Source organism: Lynx canadensis, chromosome A1, assembly GCF_007474595.2.
Source record: "Lynx canadensis isolate LIC74 chromosome A1, mLynCan4.pri.v2, whole genome shotgun sequence".
Taxonomy (NCBI): domain Eukaryota; kingdom Metazoa; phylum Chordata; class Mammalia; order Carnivora; family Felidae; genus Lynx; species Lynx canadensis.
Genome location: NC_044303.2, coordinates 78827251 through 78845681, shown reverse-complemented (window position 1 = coordinate 78845681; position 18431 = coordinate 78827251). Strand labels below are relative to the sequence as shown.

The window sequence follows — 18431 nt, the reverse complement described above, 5'->3', positions numbered from 1 at the left end:
AGTAGTTGGCCTGGGGCAAGAACAAGCAGCAGACGCAGAATAATGAGGAAAAAGACAACTTTTCCCCCAGTCACCAGAGAAGGAAAATGGCCTCAGCATAGGTAAAGAAGAGATTGATTCTCCTTAAAATGCTTTAGAAAATTCTGGAAGAGAGGTTCCAAACTGAGGATTTGGGACTAGATGCTTTCCCAGTGTCTCATAACAACATAATTCAACTCTCCCCTTCTCCAGAGGCCTGGATATCAGGACCACGGGGCTGCAGAGGAGGTCAAGGGAATTGCAGGGGCGAGTTGTAGGGGAGGAAGGGAGCAGGGGACTCGGGGCCTGGGGGCGGGCAACACCAGGCTAGAGGAGGAGGGTGCAGGGCTTCGCAGTTCACCCAGAGCAGCCCTGCAGATTGAGGGGAATTGAATGGCAGAAGGACCTCCTTCCCATGGAGATAGAGTCCTGGCCCTGAGCCCTACCTGCACGGCCCCACGCGGCTCTGGGCTGACGCATCTGTATCCCAGAACCCAGCCACAGAGGGGCCACACTTGTCCTGAAACATCTGCTTAATGGCAACGTGTGTCCCAGAGGAAACAGAGTGTCAGACATCCCACCGACAATCAGAGTCAGAGGATGGAGGGAAAGGATGTCTGGCAACCGTGAACTTTGCATGGCTCGCAGGTGGCTCTCTGCTAGACAGAGCGCCCATATTCTCGTGCTGCTCTGCGAATGGCCTCCTTTCCGCACCTGACCGTCGGGTTAAAGCAACTGGCTCAAACAGTTCAGAGTCACAGAGCCACAGAGCTGGAAGAGCTCACACACAGGGACGCGGGACCAGCCCGGAGCCACCATCAGAGCTGCTATGGCAGGCAATCTGAGGCAGCACAGGGCAGTGCTGAACGCTAGGTTCACTCGCAGGTGGGTCTGAATCCCCCCTCTGTCCCTGATTAGTGCCCTCATCCTGAGCAATTTGTTTAACCTCTTTAAATCCAAGTAGCTAATCCATAAAACTGGACAGTATTTGTATATGCTTGCATTGATTCCAAGGGCCGCTCTACGAAGTCCCACAAATGGGGCCAGGAAACAGGAACCTCTTGTCTCACGGTCCTGGAGGCTGCAGTCTGGAACCCAGGAGTCAGGTGTGGAGTCTGACATCTGCCTTCGTATTTGCATGGCCACCTTCCCTCTGTGTGTTTCTGTGCCCAAACTCCCTCCTTTCATAAGGGCACGAGCCCTTGCTGTAAGACCTACCCTCATCGAGTGTGACATCATCTTAGCCTCAGTGCATCTGTAAGACTCTAATGAGGTCACATTTGCAGGTTCTGGGCGCGCAGGAATTAAGGAGATCACTATTTCACCCAGCACAGTGCCTCACAGGGTTATTTTGAGGGTTAAATGAAACAATGCATTTAAAGTATTTGGGGCACCTGGGTGGCTCAGTCAGTTAAGCGTCTGATTTCGGCTCAGGTCGCGATCTCAAGGTTCGTGAGTTCGAGCCCCTCATCAGGCTCTGTGCTGACAGCTCAGAGCCTGGAGCCTGCTTTGGATTCTGTGTGTCTCTCTCTCTCCCCTTCTCCCCGCTCTGCCTCAAAAATTAAAAAAAAAATTAATAAAGTATTGAGACAGATGATGGTCACATATTATGCTCTATATATAAAACTATATACACATATAATACATGTGTGCGTATATAAAAACATACATTATATGCAATATTTCATATAAAAACATGCATTGCCCCAGCAGAAAAGAATGATGAAGACAATGCTCAGCTTAATAATGTGGATTTTTCCCTTTCTATCCATTTCCGAAGGTTCTACCCATCTGCTGTTTCTCATTAACTCATGTTTACAACCATGCCCTGAGCTTATCTGTCTATCTTGCCTTTTTTTCTATTTCATTATAATTTATAATACGGTTGCCCAAAGCCTTCCTAATGCTACGCTTTTATTCCTGTACATTAACACCCGCTGCCATTGTCTTTGAACCCCACGCCAGTCAGGGTCATTACCAGCCACTCGTGACTGTTGCAACACTATCTCCTAATTCTCTTCTGAGCCCGAACAGTGGCCAACACACTGACTGTGCATGTAATAAGACATGACAGATGTCACCTGAAGTCCTCTGCGTGAGTTACCTAACTAATCCTCACAGCCACTTCTGAGAGGTTCGCTCTGCCTCTCAACCTTATTTTCAGGGCACAGAAAATGCCCTGGCCAGGCTCACACAGCTCATCGTGTCAGGGGAGGAAATGACCTGCCCTCCCGACTGCAGGGTTAGGATCACTGATGCTAATCCCCGATGATGCTTCCCTCAAGATGCTCTCCGTCAGACACCTGCCTTTCTCTGCCTCTGTCCCTGCATTCCAGCTGTTTTTTGCAGCCAAAGCGTCCTTCTATCCCCTTCTACCAAATGAAAATCTTCCCACAGAGCAGTTTCAGATTCATCTCATCCGAACCTCACCCCAGTGAATGCCCTCTGTGATTCCTTTTAAAGAGATCAATTTCAGTTTGTTTGTTAAAGGACAGTGTATCTTTCCATTAAGATTATAAAAGCCTATGCAGCACGCTTCTTTCTCTCTTTTTTCCCCCCAATTATTTTCACAGTACCTGGAGAAGTTACGGCTACAAAGCAGGTGGTTAAAATAATTAATACTTGTCAGGAATATGAATTCGGTGTTGGTGAAATACTAAGCTACTCATTAAATTCATACGGAATCCCTCAGATTTTAAATGCACTTAATTTCCAGCTCTTTATGATTCTATAACTCGTTCTGAAATGGGTCCCTTTAATTACCTAGCCACTGTTACCTATTAATTGGAAGCATCATAGTCCAGTGAAGATCACTCTGGAAAATTCTCTGTGAAACTCGCAAATGCCCTGGGCTTCTGGATTCAGCATGTCCACAAGCAATATTCATTTAGCCTTCCAGATTTCTGATGTGAACATATGCCTGGAGCCAAAAAACGCATCCTTTTACTTAAATTCTAGAAGTGGTCCCTTGGTTCCTGTGTCTGCCCCACGTAATATCTTACCTGAGCTACCTCTTCCAAAATGCTGGCCCTCCTCTGCCAAATGAGAAGAACAGGTTCATTCATAGTTTCTGTTCCCAAATCACTGAGAAATCAACAAGATGGAAATGGTTCTAATAAAGCTGTCATTTCTCTCCCTCTGCCCACATGTGGTACCATTATAGATCATGGAAGGTAGAGACAGCAGTATACCGCTCATCTTTTCGCTGAGAATGTTCCTTTCCCCAACCTCTTCCTTAAAGATGGGATGATGCTTTATATTTCCAATCCCAAGTATCCAATACGTAAGACATTCGTATTGGCTGAATCCCACCCTTTCGGGGAGGGTCTATCTACATTCAATGCCAAGTATATACTCCTAATTTTGAGTTCTAGAAGTACGTATTCTTGTAGAGTAGTTAACACACATCACACTCAATTATGTTCATAGTAAATGCATATAGAGGACCAGGATTGGACATCTGTTGGGTGGCTCTGACCCCACTCTAAAGGTGGAAGAGTCTTGGTTTCAATTTCTCTAGGGGTCAAATTAAATCCATTTATTGGCTGTCACATTTTCTCATTGCCTACTTGTGCAGTTGGATATGGAGAGGTTAGGGAGAGAGAATGAGGCTGCATTCTGTAGAAATCCAAAGCCACCACTGGGAACCAGGGCCATGGCAGAAGGGTCATCTTCACAAAGATAGGATGGTAGCAGCAAAATATTATCATTGGCTCCTTTTACATTTATACTCTAGACATTAAAATATAAACAGAAAATAAATTTTAAAAAATAAATAAATTTATGTAGTAATCACCCGCTTTATCATTTTAACCTCTGCATCAGTCCTAGCAAATACAAGGAGAGGGCTCATCTAAGTACCCACCAGTGCTAAGTCAAAGGGAAGCCTCATTTCAAGTTTCATGTGTGAAACACTTAAGAAATATGTGAAGTTTATTCTCTGACCCAAGACTACACATTGGGGGTATGGGTGGGAAGGGGAGAGAAAACTTGGTCCTAATGATTTACTTATAAATGTCTAAGTAAGCTGTCTACCCATCAATAGATAATTCAATACATATTAGACTAATGTATCTGCTACATTCTAGGTATATTCTTAGAGGGCTCTGGATAATATGCAAGCAGATAATACTTCTGTGAATAATTCAGGGGCAGTACAGGCATCAGTGTTTTACAAATTTGTATGTAAATCAACACAACTTTGGGGAGCTTGAGTGGCTCAGTCGCTTGAGTGTTCAGCTCTTGGTTTCTGCTCAGGTCATGATCTCATGGTTCGTGAGTTTAAGCCCCATGTCAGGCTCTGTGCGGACAGTGCAGAGCCTCCTTGGGATTCTCTCTCTCTCTCTCTCTCTCTCTCTCTCTCTCTCTCCCTCTCTCTGCCACTCTCCCTCCCATGTTCCCCTGCCAGTCTCTCTCTCTCTCTCTCTTAAAATAAATAAATTTTTAAAAATCAACACAACTTCAAGATTTTGAGGCCAGAAGCGAATGAAGGGGACATTAACTGAAGTAGAGAATAGAAGAAGAAATTTTGGTTTGGGAGGAGATAGGGAAGGATATTCAAAGGTGAAGGTGACAAGTAAGGAATGTAAGGATCTGGAGCTCAGCAGAAAGGTCTGAATGCAGATTTGGGAATCACTGGAGTGGGGGACAGGGAATGAAATGAGAAAAGGTAATGCCTTCTAGGGAAAACAAGTGGAAAGAGGAGAGAGTTACAGTCAGAGCGTTACACCACGGCCCTTAACCTCAGCCCTCCATGGAAACTGGGGCCAGCATCTGAGGGGTAAGAGAAGGAAACAGAGTTTCACATTGTTATAATTTGATTCTTCCTAAGAGTCGACTTCTGATCTAAGTGAAGCTGGACATTACAAATCTGCAACTACATTTCCAAGTTCTCCTGTGGCTGGAATAAAAGGGACTCTCAGAAAATATTTGGCATATAAGTTAATAAGTCTTCTTAAATTATAACCAAAAAGGGGGGCATGGGGAAGGGTATGAGCAGAAACAGAGGGAAAACATCACAGCATAAAGAATGTCTGTCCCCACCCCTGTGCATTCCTTTGACAGTAAGGAGAATTCAACCAGACAAGAGGAAGAAAGGATTCCAAATGGCAGTGGAGGCAAACCCACTTGTGTGGTTGATAGTTTAGTTCACTTACCATCCAAGGCCAATCTGAGAGGTGATGTGTTAAATGTTCTCACCACCAAAGAAGAAACCACTTAATTTTTTTTAACTAAAGGGACTGGTGGAAATTTGGGAAAGTGGTAAGTTTATGACCATTCTGGTGATGCCTTCACAAGTGTATACTTATCGCCAAACTCATCAAGTTGTACACACTAAATATATACATCTGTTTGTATGCCAATTATACCTCAGCAAAGTTGTTAAACCGACAACAACAACAAAAAAAAGAAGCCGACTTGAAAGACAGGATGCTGTTGTGGACAAAAAGATGGTTTTTTAACTCAGGTAGACCTGAGAGAGCAATTATTTCTTGTAAGGCTCAATATCTGCACTCATACCACAGGAAGAAAATCCAACCTACTGCATATGTTCATCAGTGAAGTGACAAAAGTCATTTAAACTATAGACATGCACAGAGTAAGCCTGCAAAGTGCTAGATACTAAAAGCATAATAAAGTCACTCCGTTGCATTTATTCTGCATTTAGTAAGAACATATTGTGGATTAGTTAGTAAAAGCTGACTGATATTTAGGAGGAGAAATTCTAACAGAGGAACTGCATTCCATTTACATTTTCTCTACGTAGACACTTCCTCTCTGTGTCCTTAGCTCTCCCACTCTGTCTTTCTCTTTGTGTCTCCCTCTCCCTCTCTCTTTTCCTTTTGCATGGTATATGTCAAAGAAAGTGAATTAAAAGCCCTAAAACAAAATGTAGAACATTTTTTTTAGATGGAAAAGAATGTCGAACACATTTTACTTTCATGTAGTACATTAAATTGACAAATTAACACTGAAGTATCACCAACTCTCAGAAGAGAACAATAAAGCATTGAGGATACTAAATTTGAAATTACAAAAATGCAACATTTAGAAAATAAAACAAAAATTCTGAATTGCTTCTCAATGATATAATACAAACCTTAGCATGAACAATATGTTGTCCTTTGAAAAAGTATATTTGATTCTTTACACTCAGCCTTGGAATTATGATAGAAAATGTATTTGTTTACACAAAGATAGAACTATAAAGGTTGAAATAATAATTTAAATGGAAAAAGTTGGTTCTCATGGCAATATTTTTATGTCTCAATTTCATAAACATGTACATTTCACTATTTGAGTAGTTTCAAGATAATTGAAAATATGACTACCATAATTGAATAAATACTTTTTCCTGACTACCTTCCTAGAAGTACAACATATGCTAGAGAGATTGTACTGCCTCTAAAGAAATTGCTTACCTTTTTCAATGCAATTAAATTTTTTAATTTGCAGAAATTAATACTTTTCCTGTGAAACTGTGAAGTCTATTGGTACTCATATGGGAGTTTCCAAGGTAGATGAGAGACTCAGAAAAAAGTACTATTTCATTTGTTCATACTTAGGCCAGGTCCAAGGATAGAATTAGTATGTCATCTGCGATAGACTGAGTTTTTGTTCCCCCCCCCACCCCGCAAAGTCATATATGAAAGCCCTAAAACTCAGTGTGATGATATCAGGAGTTGGGGCCTTTGGGAGGAAAATTAGGGCTAGATGAAACCATAAGGTGTAGTCTCCATGATGGGATTAGTGCCTTTACAAGAAGAGGAAAAGACCAGAGCTACCTGTCTCCACCACCTGAGGATACAACGAGTAGGTGGCCATCTACCAGGAGGTGGCCAGGAATACCACTCTCACTGATGATACCCCCGCCCGTTCTGACTTCCTAGACACACCCCTAACTCTTCTAAGAACACATCAGTCTCCTAGTTGTTTGGGCCAGGACAAACTTGCTGTTATCCTGGAGTCTGTTACTCCCTGTGGCAGGTAGGACTTGTGTTCCATAATTTTGCCTTCGGTGCTATGCCTGTGAATATGGTATAGTATCTGGGGAAAGGAATTAAGGCGGCTAATGAGCTGAGCTTAAAACAGGGAGATTATTCTAGATGATCCAAGTGAGCCCATGGCCCTGAAAACACATGCACCTTGGAAGTGGAAGAAGGCGGCAAAAGATTCAGTCAGAGAGACACAAGGACAGAAAAAGAAACAGGAGAAATTCCAAGCAGGAGACGGACACTTCAGCGCCCCTTCCCGACTCTGAAGATGGAGGAGGGGCTATGACTGATGGAACACGATGGCCCCTGGAGACTGGGAAAGTCAAGGAAAGCGATCCTCCCTTGGAACCTCCACAGAAAGCACTGCGGCCTGATGACACCTGGCTTTCAGCCCAGTGGGACCCGTCCTGGATTTCTGACCCTTGGAACTATAAGATGAGGCATTCACACCCTCTTCAACCACATACTAAAGCAGTGGTCATTCGTTATGGCAGCAGTGTAAACTGATACACTCCGCATCAGCATTTCCTGTTCTCTGTACCCTGAAAGTACATCCCCAATGGACCATTTCTCAGCACACCCTCGCTCCACTTTGGTCCAAGACACCCATTTGTGCCCAGCTCACTGACAAAGGCTCCAAACTGATTTCTCTGCTTCTCCCTCACGATTCCTCATTAAAGTCAGAGTGCAGCAGCCAGGTTGATTCTGTTAATTCCTATGTGCTACCAGGTCTCTCTTCTGCTCAAGACCCCCCAGTGGCTTCAGAACCCACTGAGCGCAAAAGCCAAAATGCTTTCCCTGACCCTTGCAGTCCCTACTTGCTGGCTTCTTGCTTTCCATCGTCTTCATTTATTTTTCTGTTCCCACCACACTGGTTCCCACCGCCCCCCGCCCCCGCCCCAGGCTGGGATGCTCCCCCTCATGGCTCTGCACTCACACGAAATGCTCCTCCTCAGATATCCATACGCCCAACTCCCCACCTCCTTCTGGTCTTCCTCCCTCCATATTCCTCGTCGTCCACCATATTGTATACCTAACTCTACCTCATTATTTATGGTCACACACACTAGACAGTTGGGCATCCCAGAGCCATATTTTGTCTGCTTCCTTCGCAGTTGCCTGCTGCATAATAAAGACTCAATAAATATTTGATAAATTAACACACTTTTCCTATGAAATACAGCTTCTGAGTTAGTTCTTTGGTTCCTATCCCCACTGCTACTATCCCAACCCAGCTCACTCTAACACTGACTTGCCATCCCTGGATTCTCAGTTGGTGTCTTTACCCATACTTCTTACCCTTACCCTTCAATCCATCCTACAGGTAAACACCCCTGATTAATATTTGCTAAACGCTATTTGCAGCATGTGAGTTTTCTTCTTTGGAACATACAATGGCTCCCATTGTGTTCTGCTTCAGGGTGTGAAGTATCCACAATAATTCTATCTCCTGGAAACCAGTTTAGCAGCCGCCCTCTTCACCCCTGCCCCTTTCTGACAAATCTCCATGCCTAGAACTCACGCTGGCAGCTGTTGGCCACACTGCCCAAGTGTGGTTTCAGCTTTCCTTCCTTCAGAGCCCCCGAAAAAACACCTTCTACCACCAACCATTCCCATTCTACCAGACTTCATTTCTACTGATCGTTTTCTACTTTATTATGAGGACTTTTCCCCTCTCTACTGAGATTAGAGGTTTTCTAAAGACAGGATTCATATCTCTTCCTGTTCTTGACCACCCAAGTGACATGCCTACCTCAGTATTAATTCAGATTTTATGTCTTCAATGTCTTCCCCTAATATTATATCTTATTATAAGTGTTACATATTATACATATATTAAATAGTTCCTCTTGTTCTCTGGGTTTATTATTTTACCATTCTTAACTTTTTTAACCCAAACTGAGGCATTATTTGCCCTGTTGATACTTTACACGAGAGACTTTATAACTTTGCCAAGAAACTTTGTGGTTGCATTCCTTTTAAATCAATATAGGGCTTATGTCTACCTGCATTCTAATTTAGAGCCGTTCCAACAACCACCGTTTGGTGAACTTGAACAAACTGCTTCAATTTTTCACTCAACAGCACTGGAGGGTACCAGCACCAGCAGAAGGGCCCAGTGAACCTGGCTGAGAGCGCCACTGCCCCTCGAGGTGCTTCCACCTCCACAGAGAAGATGGCTGTTACATGAAGAGCTATAAGTGAAATATGAATAACAAAAAAGGAGACTTCCTACTCCTCTGGTATTCCTACCCATGAAGGAGACAATAACGAATTTTGCAGCACAATCTCATCCTCAAAGGAAACAATTACATTGGGGAAAAAAAAAGGTTCATTAAAAATTTGAAGGAACAACTTATAAGGAAATCACATGCTTTCCAGGTAGGCAGTTCTTTAAAAAATATATATATACAATAATTTCACCAAAAGTTTGCATTTTGTTCATTTTACTAAGAGACTTGGAGGTCTTAACTGTGTTCATTAGAAAGAGGATTTTCCCTGGACGATTTCAGACCTTCAGTAAAAAGCCCCAAATATTTAGAAGAAATGTTACCCTTCCTCTCCCCACCAGGAAACCCACACCAGAAAACGTGTGTGCCCTGTACCTTCTTTGTCATCGTGGTGGATAATTGCATCCTGTATCATGTCAGCGAGGTTAAAATGAACTTTTTGATTCTTCCCATGCTTCAGCTTTTTCAGGAACCCTTCCTGCTTCTGAAAAGCCTTCTCTCTTTCATAGTAGGCTTTGATCTGCTCACAGCGCATGCGTTTCACCAGCCGCTGCCGTTGGCCGAGGGGAAGGGACTCCAGCAGGCACTGGTCAATTTCCATCTCATGGGTTCGAAACACGTTACATAGCTGAAAGCAACCTACGAGACACACGGTGAGAAAGTCAGTGGACCCACTGTCACGACAATACAGCAGCACCACAGAGCATGCTCGATTTCCCATTACCCACCCCAGAGGTCAGAAACTCACTCACTCCCCTTTGTGCTTGGCACGCAAGCACGCAGGCCAGCTTACAGACCAGGGGAGAAGCGAAGGGAACTGGTGTCACACTCAACATTGCATGGTGATAAAACAAATAAGAAAATCAGAGACAGATGTGTGGCTTTGCACAACGCAATTGCTGGCAAACCATCCTTACTGTTTTTGTAAAGGCCTAAAAGTTTGACCGATGCATTAAAGCCCCTTCGTTGAATAATGCCAACTAAACTGTGTGTGAAATTCTGGCAGAGAGCCATTCCCAGTCTTTGAGCACAGCCTAATAACACTGGTTTTGTATATCCCGATGACTCTGTGTATCTAATGGAATAGAACCTATGTAGCCTGGCAACTGTTCATGTGACACCCTGGATATTTTCCACCAACATATTGCTAAACACTTTTCTTAGTGATTGGTAATATCCCTTTCTAAGAGACCTAATAATGGGTAAGCAATGAAACAGATTTTTCTCTTGGCAATTCAAAATCCTGGATAGAACTGTTGCCGTTGTGGTCTCTGTCTTATTAACATAGTGATTAACAAAGTGAGCTCTCCATCTTGAAGCTGAAAACCTTCCCTTTCTTTCGCTAGGATATTCCTTATTAATGCCACTCAAAACACCTGTAACGGAATCGTACAGGCCCGTATGTTTACCACTAGAATAAATGTTACTCTTGGCAGAAAATTAACACTGAAAATTCTAGAATGTAATGCACAGGCTCAGATAAGCGTTGTATGTTCTTCCATTCAGATATCTATGATCTTAAGTCTCAAGCAAGTAAAAGTAGCAACACATGCCCCAAAGTGTGGTTGATCACACACTATATCTGGAAAGATCACTCAGAAAGGGGTCTGTTTCTTTGTCTTTGGAGATGTGCCCAATTCCTCTGAAAGGGCACCAAGTTGTGACAGTGCAAATTCCATTTCTGTCTCGCTTGAGGCTTTGCAAAGTGTCATTCTCACAACCGCCAGGCAAGACCATCTCTCTTCTGCAAGTAAGGAAAACGAAGTTGAGCGAGGCTGTGATTTGTCCAAAACCAAAAAGAGGACTGACTCTGTGACAGCCACAAATGTTCCATAAAGGCTCAAGAAAAGGACAGAATAAGAGCCGGGGATTCCCTACAGCCAGATACTTAACATCTATAAGGGGGATAGGGGAGAGGCAGAGTTGGGAAATTTTGTTTTGGTCGTTTTTTAGCATTTGACAACATTTTAGAATCGTATTAATCTCATAAACATCTCCATCTTTGTGAGTATTTGTAAGTGTGGTGTTGGAAAAAACACTATACATAAAGCATTCCCTTTCCAGTGACCTAAACACAGAGAGACAGCAGTTCTGAAATAATGACAAATCACTCTGAAGTCTGTGTTATAAAAGCCAGGATCACCGTCACAAACAGATCCTCTGGGACAGCTCATTAATAACAGCAGGAAAGATTCTCTGCTTTGCAACCTGTACCAAAAACTGTACGTGGGTTCCCGGGACACTGTGACTCCCGTGACCTTCCTGATTTGTCAGCAGGTGCCCAGGGAATCAGCAGAACCACGGGAAAACCCAGAGGGTCAGACCAGTGACCTCACAGAGTGTTACGTGCTGATCAGCAGGCAGTCGAAGGTGCAGGATAACCCAATCAACACAACAGTCCTCTAGTGTTCCGCTCATGAGAAAAACCTTCCTGTGAAATTTTCAATTAACTCTGAAGGAGTCTGTAGTGTCAGCTCACGATTTATTGAGCAGCCCTCTCGGTCTGTCAGAAAGGAGCGCTGAGGGATGTTCATAAATTAATTCTCTTACGATTCGGAAAATCGGAGGCCGAGGCTGTGAACTTCCACGTCCATCCATATATAAAATGTTAATTTTTCACATATTTTCTTGTCAAATAATTCCCCATGCTTTGACTTTAAATGGTCTGAACTTTGAGATTTATTTTACGTTCTACAAGCACAGCGGGCATTGTGACTTTCTTTTTGTCTAATTCTGGATGGACCAGCTGCATCATGTATATGTGCTGTAGTCAGTCTGTAAGACACCACACTAAAAATGACATAGTAATGGTAAATGGAGTTTTCAGGCAGTCCACCCAGAACCTGTGGAACTTTGTCACCAGGGCACTAAGAATAACAGTCATTAGCACCTCAGGTGACAGTCTGGGCAGGCCAGGCAGGCAGGGGGGTGCGGCTGAAGAGGAACTACTGTGTCTGAGCTGGACAAGGCTGGCTGGCCTCCCCGGGCGGGGGGTCCCGGGCAGGCACTGGGTCTCAATTGTCCTGTAGCACAGTTGACCTGGTTCTGCCTGCCCAGCGGCTGGACTGAGTGAGGGCTCTTCCCCGGAAAAGACTTTAATTCTTTCCCACTATTTTGGCGTTCTTCACCCACCAAAGGCTACGCGTGCACTAACACCATTTCCACTTCACACAAACCACCTTCTCACAATAATACGTGAGTTCCTTAGGGTACAGGGCACGTGCTGTAGTAAAACAGAGCATATTTTCATTGTTGCGGCAGAGACTGACTAGGGAAACCCGTTCTCTTTTCTCCTTAAACACGTAAGTTGACGTCAGTTTTGACCTTCCCAGGGCTGGCTCATAAAACGGAAAAAAAAAAAGCCCACATGCACTTTAACATGTTCTAAACCTCCTACAGCCTATGGCTATGGCAGCGTGGACACCACATAGCAAAGATGGTCCCAGGTAAGGAGCCTCGGTCCCCCCCATGGCTCCCTGGAGCACCTGCCACGAACCAGCCCCTGTCCTAACTTTTCATCTGACAAAGAAATTCACTTCGATTGTAGTTAGGCGTTGCTATTTTGGGTTTTAACTCTTCCAGAAATTAACATCACCCTAGCTAGAGGGTGCCGTGGTTCAGAAGTTTGTTTGGTTTTCTCCGACTGTGTTAAATGGTGATCAAGGGAACATCCAAAGCTCTGCAGAATTTTGAATGACAGGACTGGACCATTGCTACCTACCAAGTGGGGTTCTAGCAAATTTGTAACAGTCAGTAGGGGTGGAGTGGGAATGAAATCGTTGACTTGTCACGTCTGCCTATTACCACGGTGCACAGTTCACAGTCAATTCCAAGCTACCACTGTCGCATTACTAAACAGAGAGATGAGAATACATACTCTCCCCACCTCAGTGTGGGGGCCAGCTTCCACACAACCACTGCATCAAGCCCAGCATGGAGACTCATGGCTTCATTCTTGCATCGGAATCACAAATACTCAGGAAAAGATATTCCAGAAAGACCCCCAAGGTGTAAGAGAAGCAGCATCAAGAATTACCCACATCTCAAGAGAAAATAACTATAACATTAAGCATAACTGTGTGTGTGTATGTGTGTGCTACCCATTAAATATATATATATTTCATATATATATATATATATATATATATATTTGAGTCTGAGTCATCATAGGAAGCAGACAAGAGACCATATGCTTTAAATTCCTAATCATCAAAATTATTCACTTGTAGAAGGTAATGTTAAATAACAGAAAAACTAGAAAAACTAAAACTGAGTTCCAATTGTAGGTATCACATTTTCTACTTATGACCTGGGGTGAAATTTTCAACATTTCTAAGATGCTTGAAGTAAATAAAAAAGAGCTGGTGTTTGAAGTTTGCTGGGATACTTAAAAAAATAAGAGATAGTTTGCAAAAAAAAAAATGTCCGGCACAAAGTAAATACTTAATGAACGGTGATTATTTTTATGAGGAATATATCATGAGGATCTGTGTGTATACATGGAATACGTTAAGAGAACTGAAGAAAAGGGAATGTGTTATATGGAGAGTTCTCTCTCCCTTTTTTGCTCTTTCTGGTTCTATCATGTGCCAAGAATGTTCCCGGCACAAGGTCTTTGCACCTGCTGTTCCCAGTGCCTGGAACATTCATCTGATGGAGGGAGGCTAAATGGTTAGCATCCTTCCCTTCTCCTGGTCTTAGCTCAAAATCTCCAACCTCGTGATGCTTTCACAGGCCCCTTTATTTCTATTTGCAACTCTTCCCTAACAATATTTCCAATTCCTATTTCTTGCTTTTTATCTTTAAGTTTTTATCGCCCTGAAATATATTTCTACAGCATCAATCATCACACTTAGACTGTATATTATACTCATACCAATGCTGTTTGTAAAATACACCATGTATTTTATTTATCTATAAGCCCCCCACCAAAAAGCACGAACTTGGACTGTTTTATCAGCAGTTGGAAGAGCAGATATTAAATATTTTTGTTGTTAATTAAATCACTGGCAGAAATATCATATGCATTACCATAACCTGACCCAGCACTGACATACAGTAGGTAGCAAATGCTTATGACTTGGCCTACCCTTCTTTTGGCATGGGGGTTATATACATGGCTAATCTGAAATTCTAGATAAAAATTTAGAGACGTTTGGTGTGCCTGGGTCGTTCAGTTGGTTCAGCATCTGACTCCTGGTTTCGGCTCAGGTCCTGATCTTGTGGTTCATGAGTTCAAGCCCCACATCAGGCTCCAAGCCAACAGTGCGGAGCCTGCTTGGGATATTCTCTCTCTCATTCTCTCTCTCTCTCTCTCTCTCTCTCTCTCTCTCCCTCTCTCAAAATAAATCAACTTCTAAAAAATATTTACAGACATTTACCATAGGCAGAAATCCCTGCTCAGCAAATATGCATCTCCATAAAATAAAACTTGAGAGCTGGCAAATTAAATACATGAAGGAAACAGCAAAGATCTATGTTCAGAAATCATTACGGAACATCTAGTAAAAACTAGCAGCTTTGGACTTGGAGACACCGTGCCATGATCTCAAGATGCTGTGTTGTAGCAAGCCAGAAATATACAGAATAAAGTTAAGGAAAAGGCAACTAGGAAAATGAGGAAATTATTCTGGGGATACAACTGCTAGAAATGCCTTCCTCTCCATTAGACTCAGAACCTTCATGTGGTGGGGCGCCTGGGAGGCACAGTCGGTTGAGCATCCGACTTCGGCTCAAGTCATGATCTCATGGTTTGTGAGTTTGAGCCTCGCGGCAGTCTCTCCACTCAGCACAGAGCCTGATTCAGATCCTGTCTTCCTCTCTACCTCTCCCCTGCTCACTCTCGCTCACACTCTCTCTCTCTCAAAAATAAATACACATTAGTTTGTTTTTTTTTTTAATATTTAAACAAAATCTTCATGTAGCCACAGCACACTCACTGCGGGAGAGTTTTTGCAAAGTTATCCATAAGTGCTTAGATAAGAAAAAATGGTAAAAGCAAGGACATTTCCAGAAACTTGGACCCACTTTCAGGGGAGCAGACATTCGTGGATGGTTTATGAAGTTAACTCTGTCTTAGGGCACAAAGCAAAGCAAATTTCAAAAAATGCTTTAGAACTGAAATTATACGGACACCTTCTTAATACACTGGAGAACTGGATTTCAACTACAGATGTGGAACCACACCTGCCAATTTGTTCAGAAACTTACAAAGTCGATTCAAAATAAAGCATATATAAGGAAGAAAGCATAATGGAAATAATACTTTTTTAGAACCAATCATTGATCATAATTTCACGGATGAAATTAAAACCGTTCACAGAAATAAATCTACAGCTTTAAATGTATATATTAGAAAAGACTGTATTCTTAGCATCAGTGACCAACACATGTGATTCATAGAAAAGAACAATAAAGGAAGCCCAACAAGAAAGAAGAAAATAATAAAATCACGGTACAAATGGACAGAAACGAAATAAGGACCGAGCAAAGATGAATAGATGAGAAACAGAAAATATCCAGAAAAATATCTTACCAAAAACGACTCAAGAAGCAAAAACTTGAATAGATTTATAATCATTACATGAATTAAATTAATTGTCCTAACGCGGGTAAAAGGAGGAAAAATCAGTTACGTTGTAAACACCGTTATCCTTGTAAGAAACCAAACGCATTCTATGACTCAGCCGTTAGAATTGATATCAACACAAGTCAATACACACACACAAGAAGAAAGTTACATTTTCAAACCTAGAATTGACGTGCACCCTTACTAAGGTCTAAAAAAAAATTTAAACCTATCATTTCACACTCATTTGATTGACAGTGTTGTCCCATTACTATGAAAGAGAAAATTGGAAGTACTTTGCTAAACTGAAGATATATCTCTCCCACAACCGCTGTAAGTACTCTAGAAACCTTTCGATACATGTTGCAGATAAAAATAAACACACACAGGGCCACCTGGGTGGCTCAGTTGGTTAAATGCCTGACTCTTGATCTCGACTCAGGTCATGATCTCAGCTCAGGTCATGATCTCATGGTTCGTGGGTTCGAGCCCTGCATCGGGCTTTGTGCTGACAGTGTGGAGCCTGCTTGGGATTCTCTCTCTGCCTCTCTCTCTCTCTCTCTCTCTGTCTCTCTGCCCCTTCCCTGCTCATGCGCACATGCACTCTCCCTCAAAATAAATACGCTTCAAAAAAATAAAAATTAAACAAATAAAAAATAATACGTAATGAAAGAGATTAGAAGTACCAAAAGTCAACTTTGAAAACAATCCCTTCTCTGATTTTTGGAGGAAGTCTATTTTGCCACATGTACCCGTCGGGATTTTCTGCTATTGGTACTGGCAGGAGGGACACCTAGATCAATGGCACCTGAAAAGGACAACCTGCAAAGACTTCCGCACACAGGCGGCCCGCTGTCCGTGACAAGGTGCAGGTGCAAGCCAGAGAGGAGAGTCTTCCCAAAGCGAAGGTGGGGCCCCTGGACACCCTTAGGGAGAAACGAACCTCGACCCAAACCTCACACCTCACACAGAAATGAACCCGAAACGGATCACGGATCTGAATGTAAAACAAAACTGCAGTGCATCCTGAAGACCGCAGGATGGAACCGCTGAGCCCTGCCTTAGACTTGACCTGGAAACACGGCCCATAAAAGAAAAGGAAAGAATGAGTTGGATTTCATCTGAAAACACAACACGGCTGTGTGAAAGCCACGTTCAGGGTGGCAAAGCGGGGAAAAGCAGTTTTTTTGTTTGTTTTTATGTTTATTTATTTACTTTGAGAGAAATAAAGAGTACAAGCAGGGTAGGGGCAGAGAGAGAGGGAGAGACAATTCCGAGTAGGCTCCGCGCTGTCCTCGGGGCTCAGACTCCTTAACTGTGACATCAGGACCCGAGCCGAGATCACGAGTCGATGTTGAACCCACTGTGCCATCCTGGCACCTCTGGGGAAAAGTACTTGTAACCACCTGTCTCACAAAGAATCACCTCTAGGGGCACCTGGTGGCTCAGTCGGTCAAGCGTCTGACTTTGCCTGGGGTCATGATCTCACCGTTCGTGAGTTCAAGCCCCACGTTGGACTCTGTGCCAGCAGCTGGGAGCCGGGAGCTGCTTCGGATTCTGTGTCTCCCTCTCTCTCTTTCTCTGCCCCTCCCCTGCTCTTGCTCTCTCTTTCTCAAAAGTAAATAGATATTAAAAAAAAAAAAGAAAAAAGAAAAGAATCACCTCTACAACACACACACACACACACACACACACACACACACACACACACACGCCTTAACATTCAGCAGCAAAAAGGCAGGTGGTCCAACTGGAGAATGGGAGAAGAGTGACAGATGTTTCAGGGGCACAGATGGATGACAGCCAAGCACAGGAAGAGACCTCTGACAGCACCAGCCATTAGGGAAATGCCCACCGGAAGCAGTGACCCATCACTACGCATGTATCAGAAGAGCTGAAACAAACATAAAACTAGTGGGGAGCCCCGTGGGTGGCTCAGTCGGTTAAGTGTCCACCTTTGACTCAGGTCATGATCTCACAGTCCATGGGTTCTAACCCCACGTTGGGCTCTGTGCTGTCGGTGTGGAGCCCACTTCAGATCTTCTGTCTCCGTTTCTCTCTGCCCCTCCCCAGCTTGTGCGCTCTCTCTCTTTCAAAAAATAAACAAGCATTAAAAAAACTTAAAAAAATAAAACTAGTGACAATACCAAATACTGGCAAGGATGTGGAGAAGCAGGACCTCTCCATCTTGATGCTGGGAACGTAAAATAGTGCAGGCATTCAGAAAACAGGTTGGCATTTTCTTTAACCACATTCTGTGGCAACATGTCAAGGTGAGATTACGTGGCTCATCAAGACCATTCAGGATGGACTCTGACATGCTGCGGTCAGGGCAGGTTGCAAACTCCAGGAACCAGCATGAGAACGGTCCCTTTTTGAACACTGCCCACCTACTGTTTGGTGCAGGACAGCTGTCACCACAGGGCACCAACAAGGCAAGAAAGTTAGCAAATGGTGCCCATTTTGCTGGACTCATTTTATTATTATTATTATTATTATTATTATTATTATTAATTAATGAACTAGATACTGGTGGATATGCTTTTGTCTTCCAGGAATAGACCTCAAAAGGCTGAGAACAGACTGGATTCTGGCCAAAGGTCCAACATATTGTGCACA

General features: G+C 43.2%; 1 protein-coding gene across 1 annotated transcript in view; it reads right to left on the bottom strand.

Annotated features, from left to right (window-relative positions):
* The window catches only part of MYO16 (myosin XVI), a 493885-nt gene that overhangs the window by 453326 nt on the left and 22128 nt on the right, over positions 1-18431 (bottom strand). Inside the window, exon 2 of the mRNA XM_030314012.1 lies at positions 9620-9883. Coding sequence (XP_030169872.1) covers positions 9620-9883 — 264 coding nt within the window. The remainder of the gene's footprint in view (positions 1-9619; positions 9884-18431) is intronic.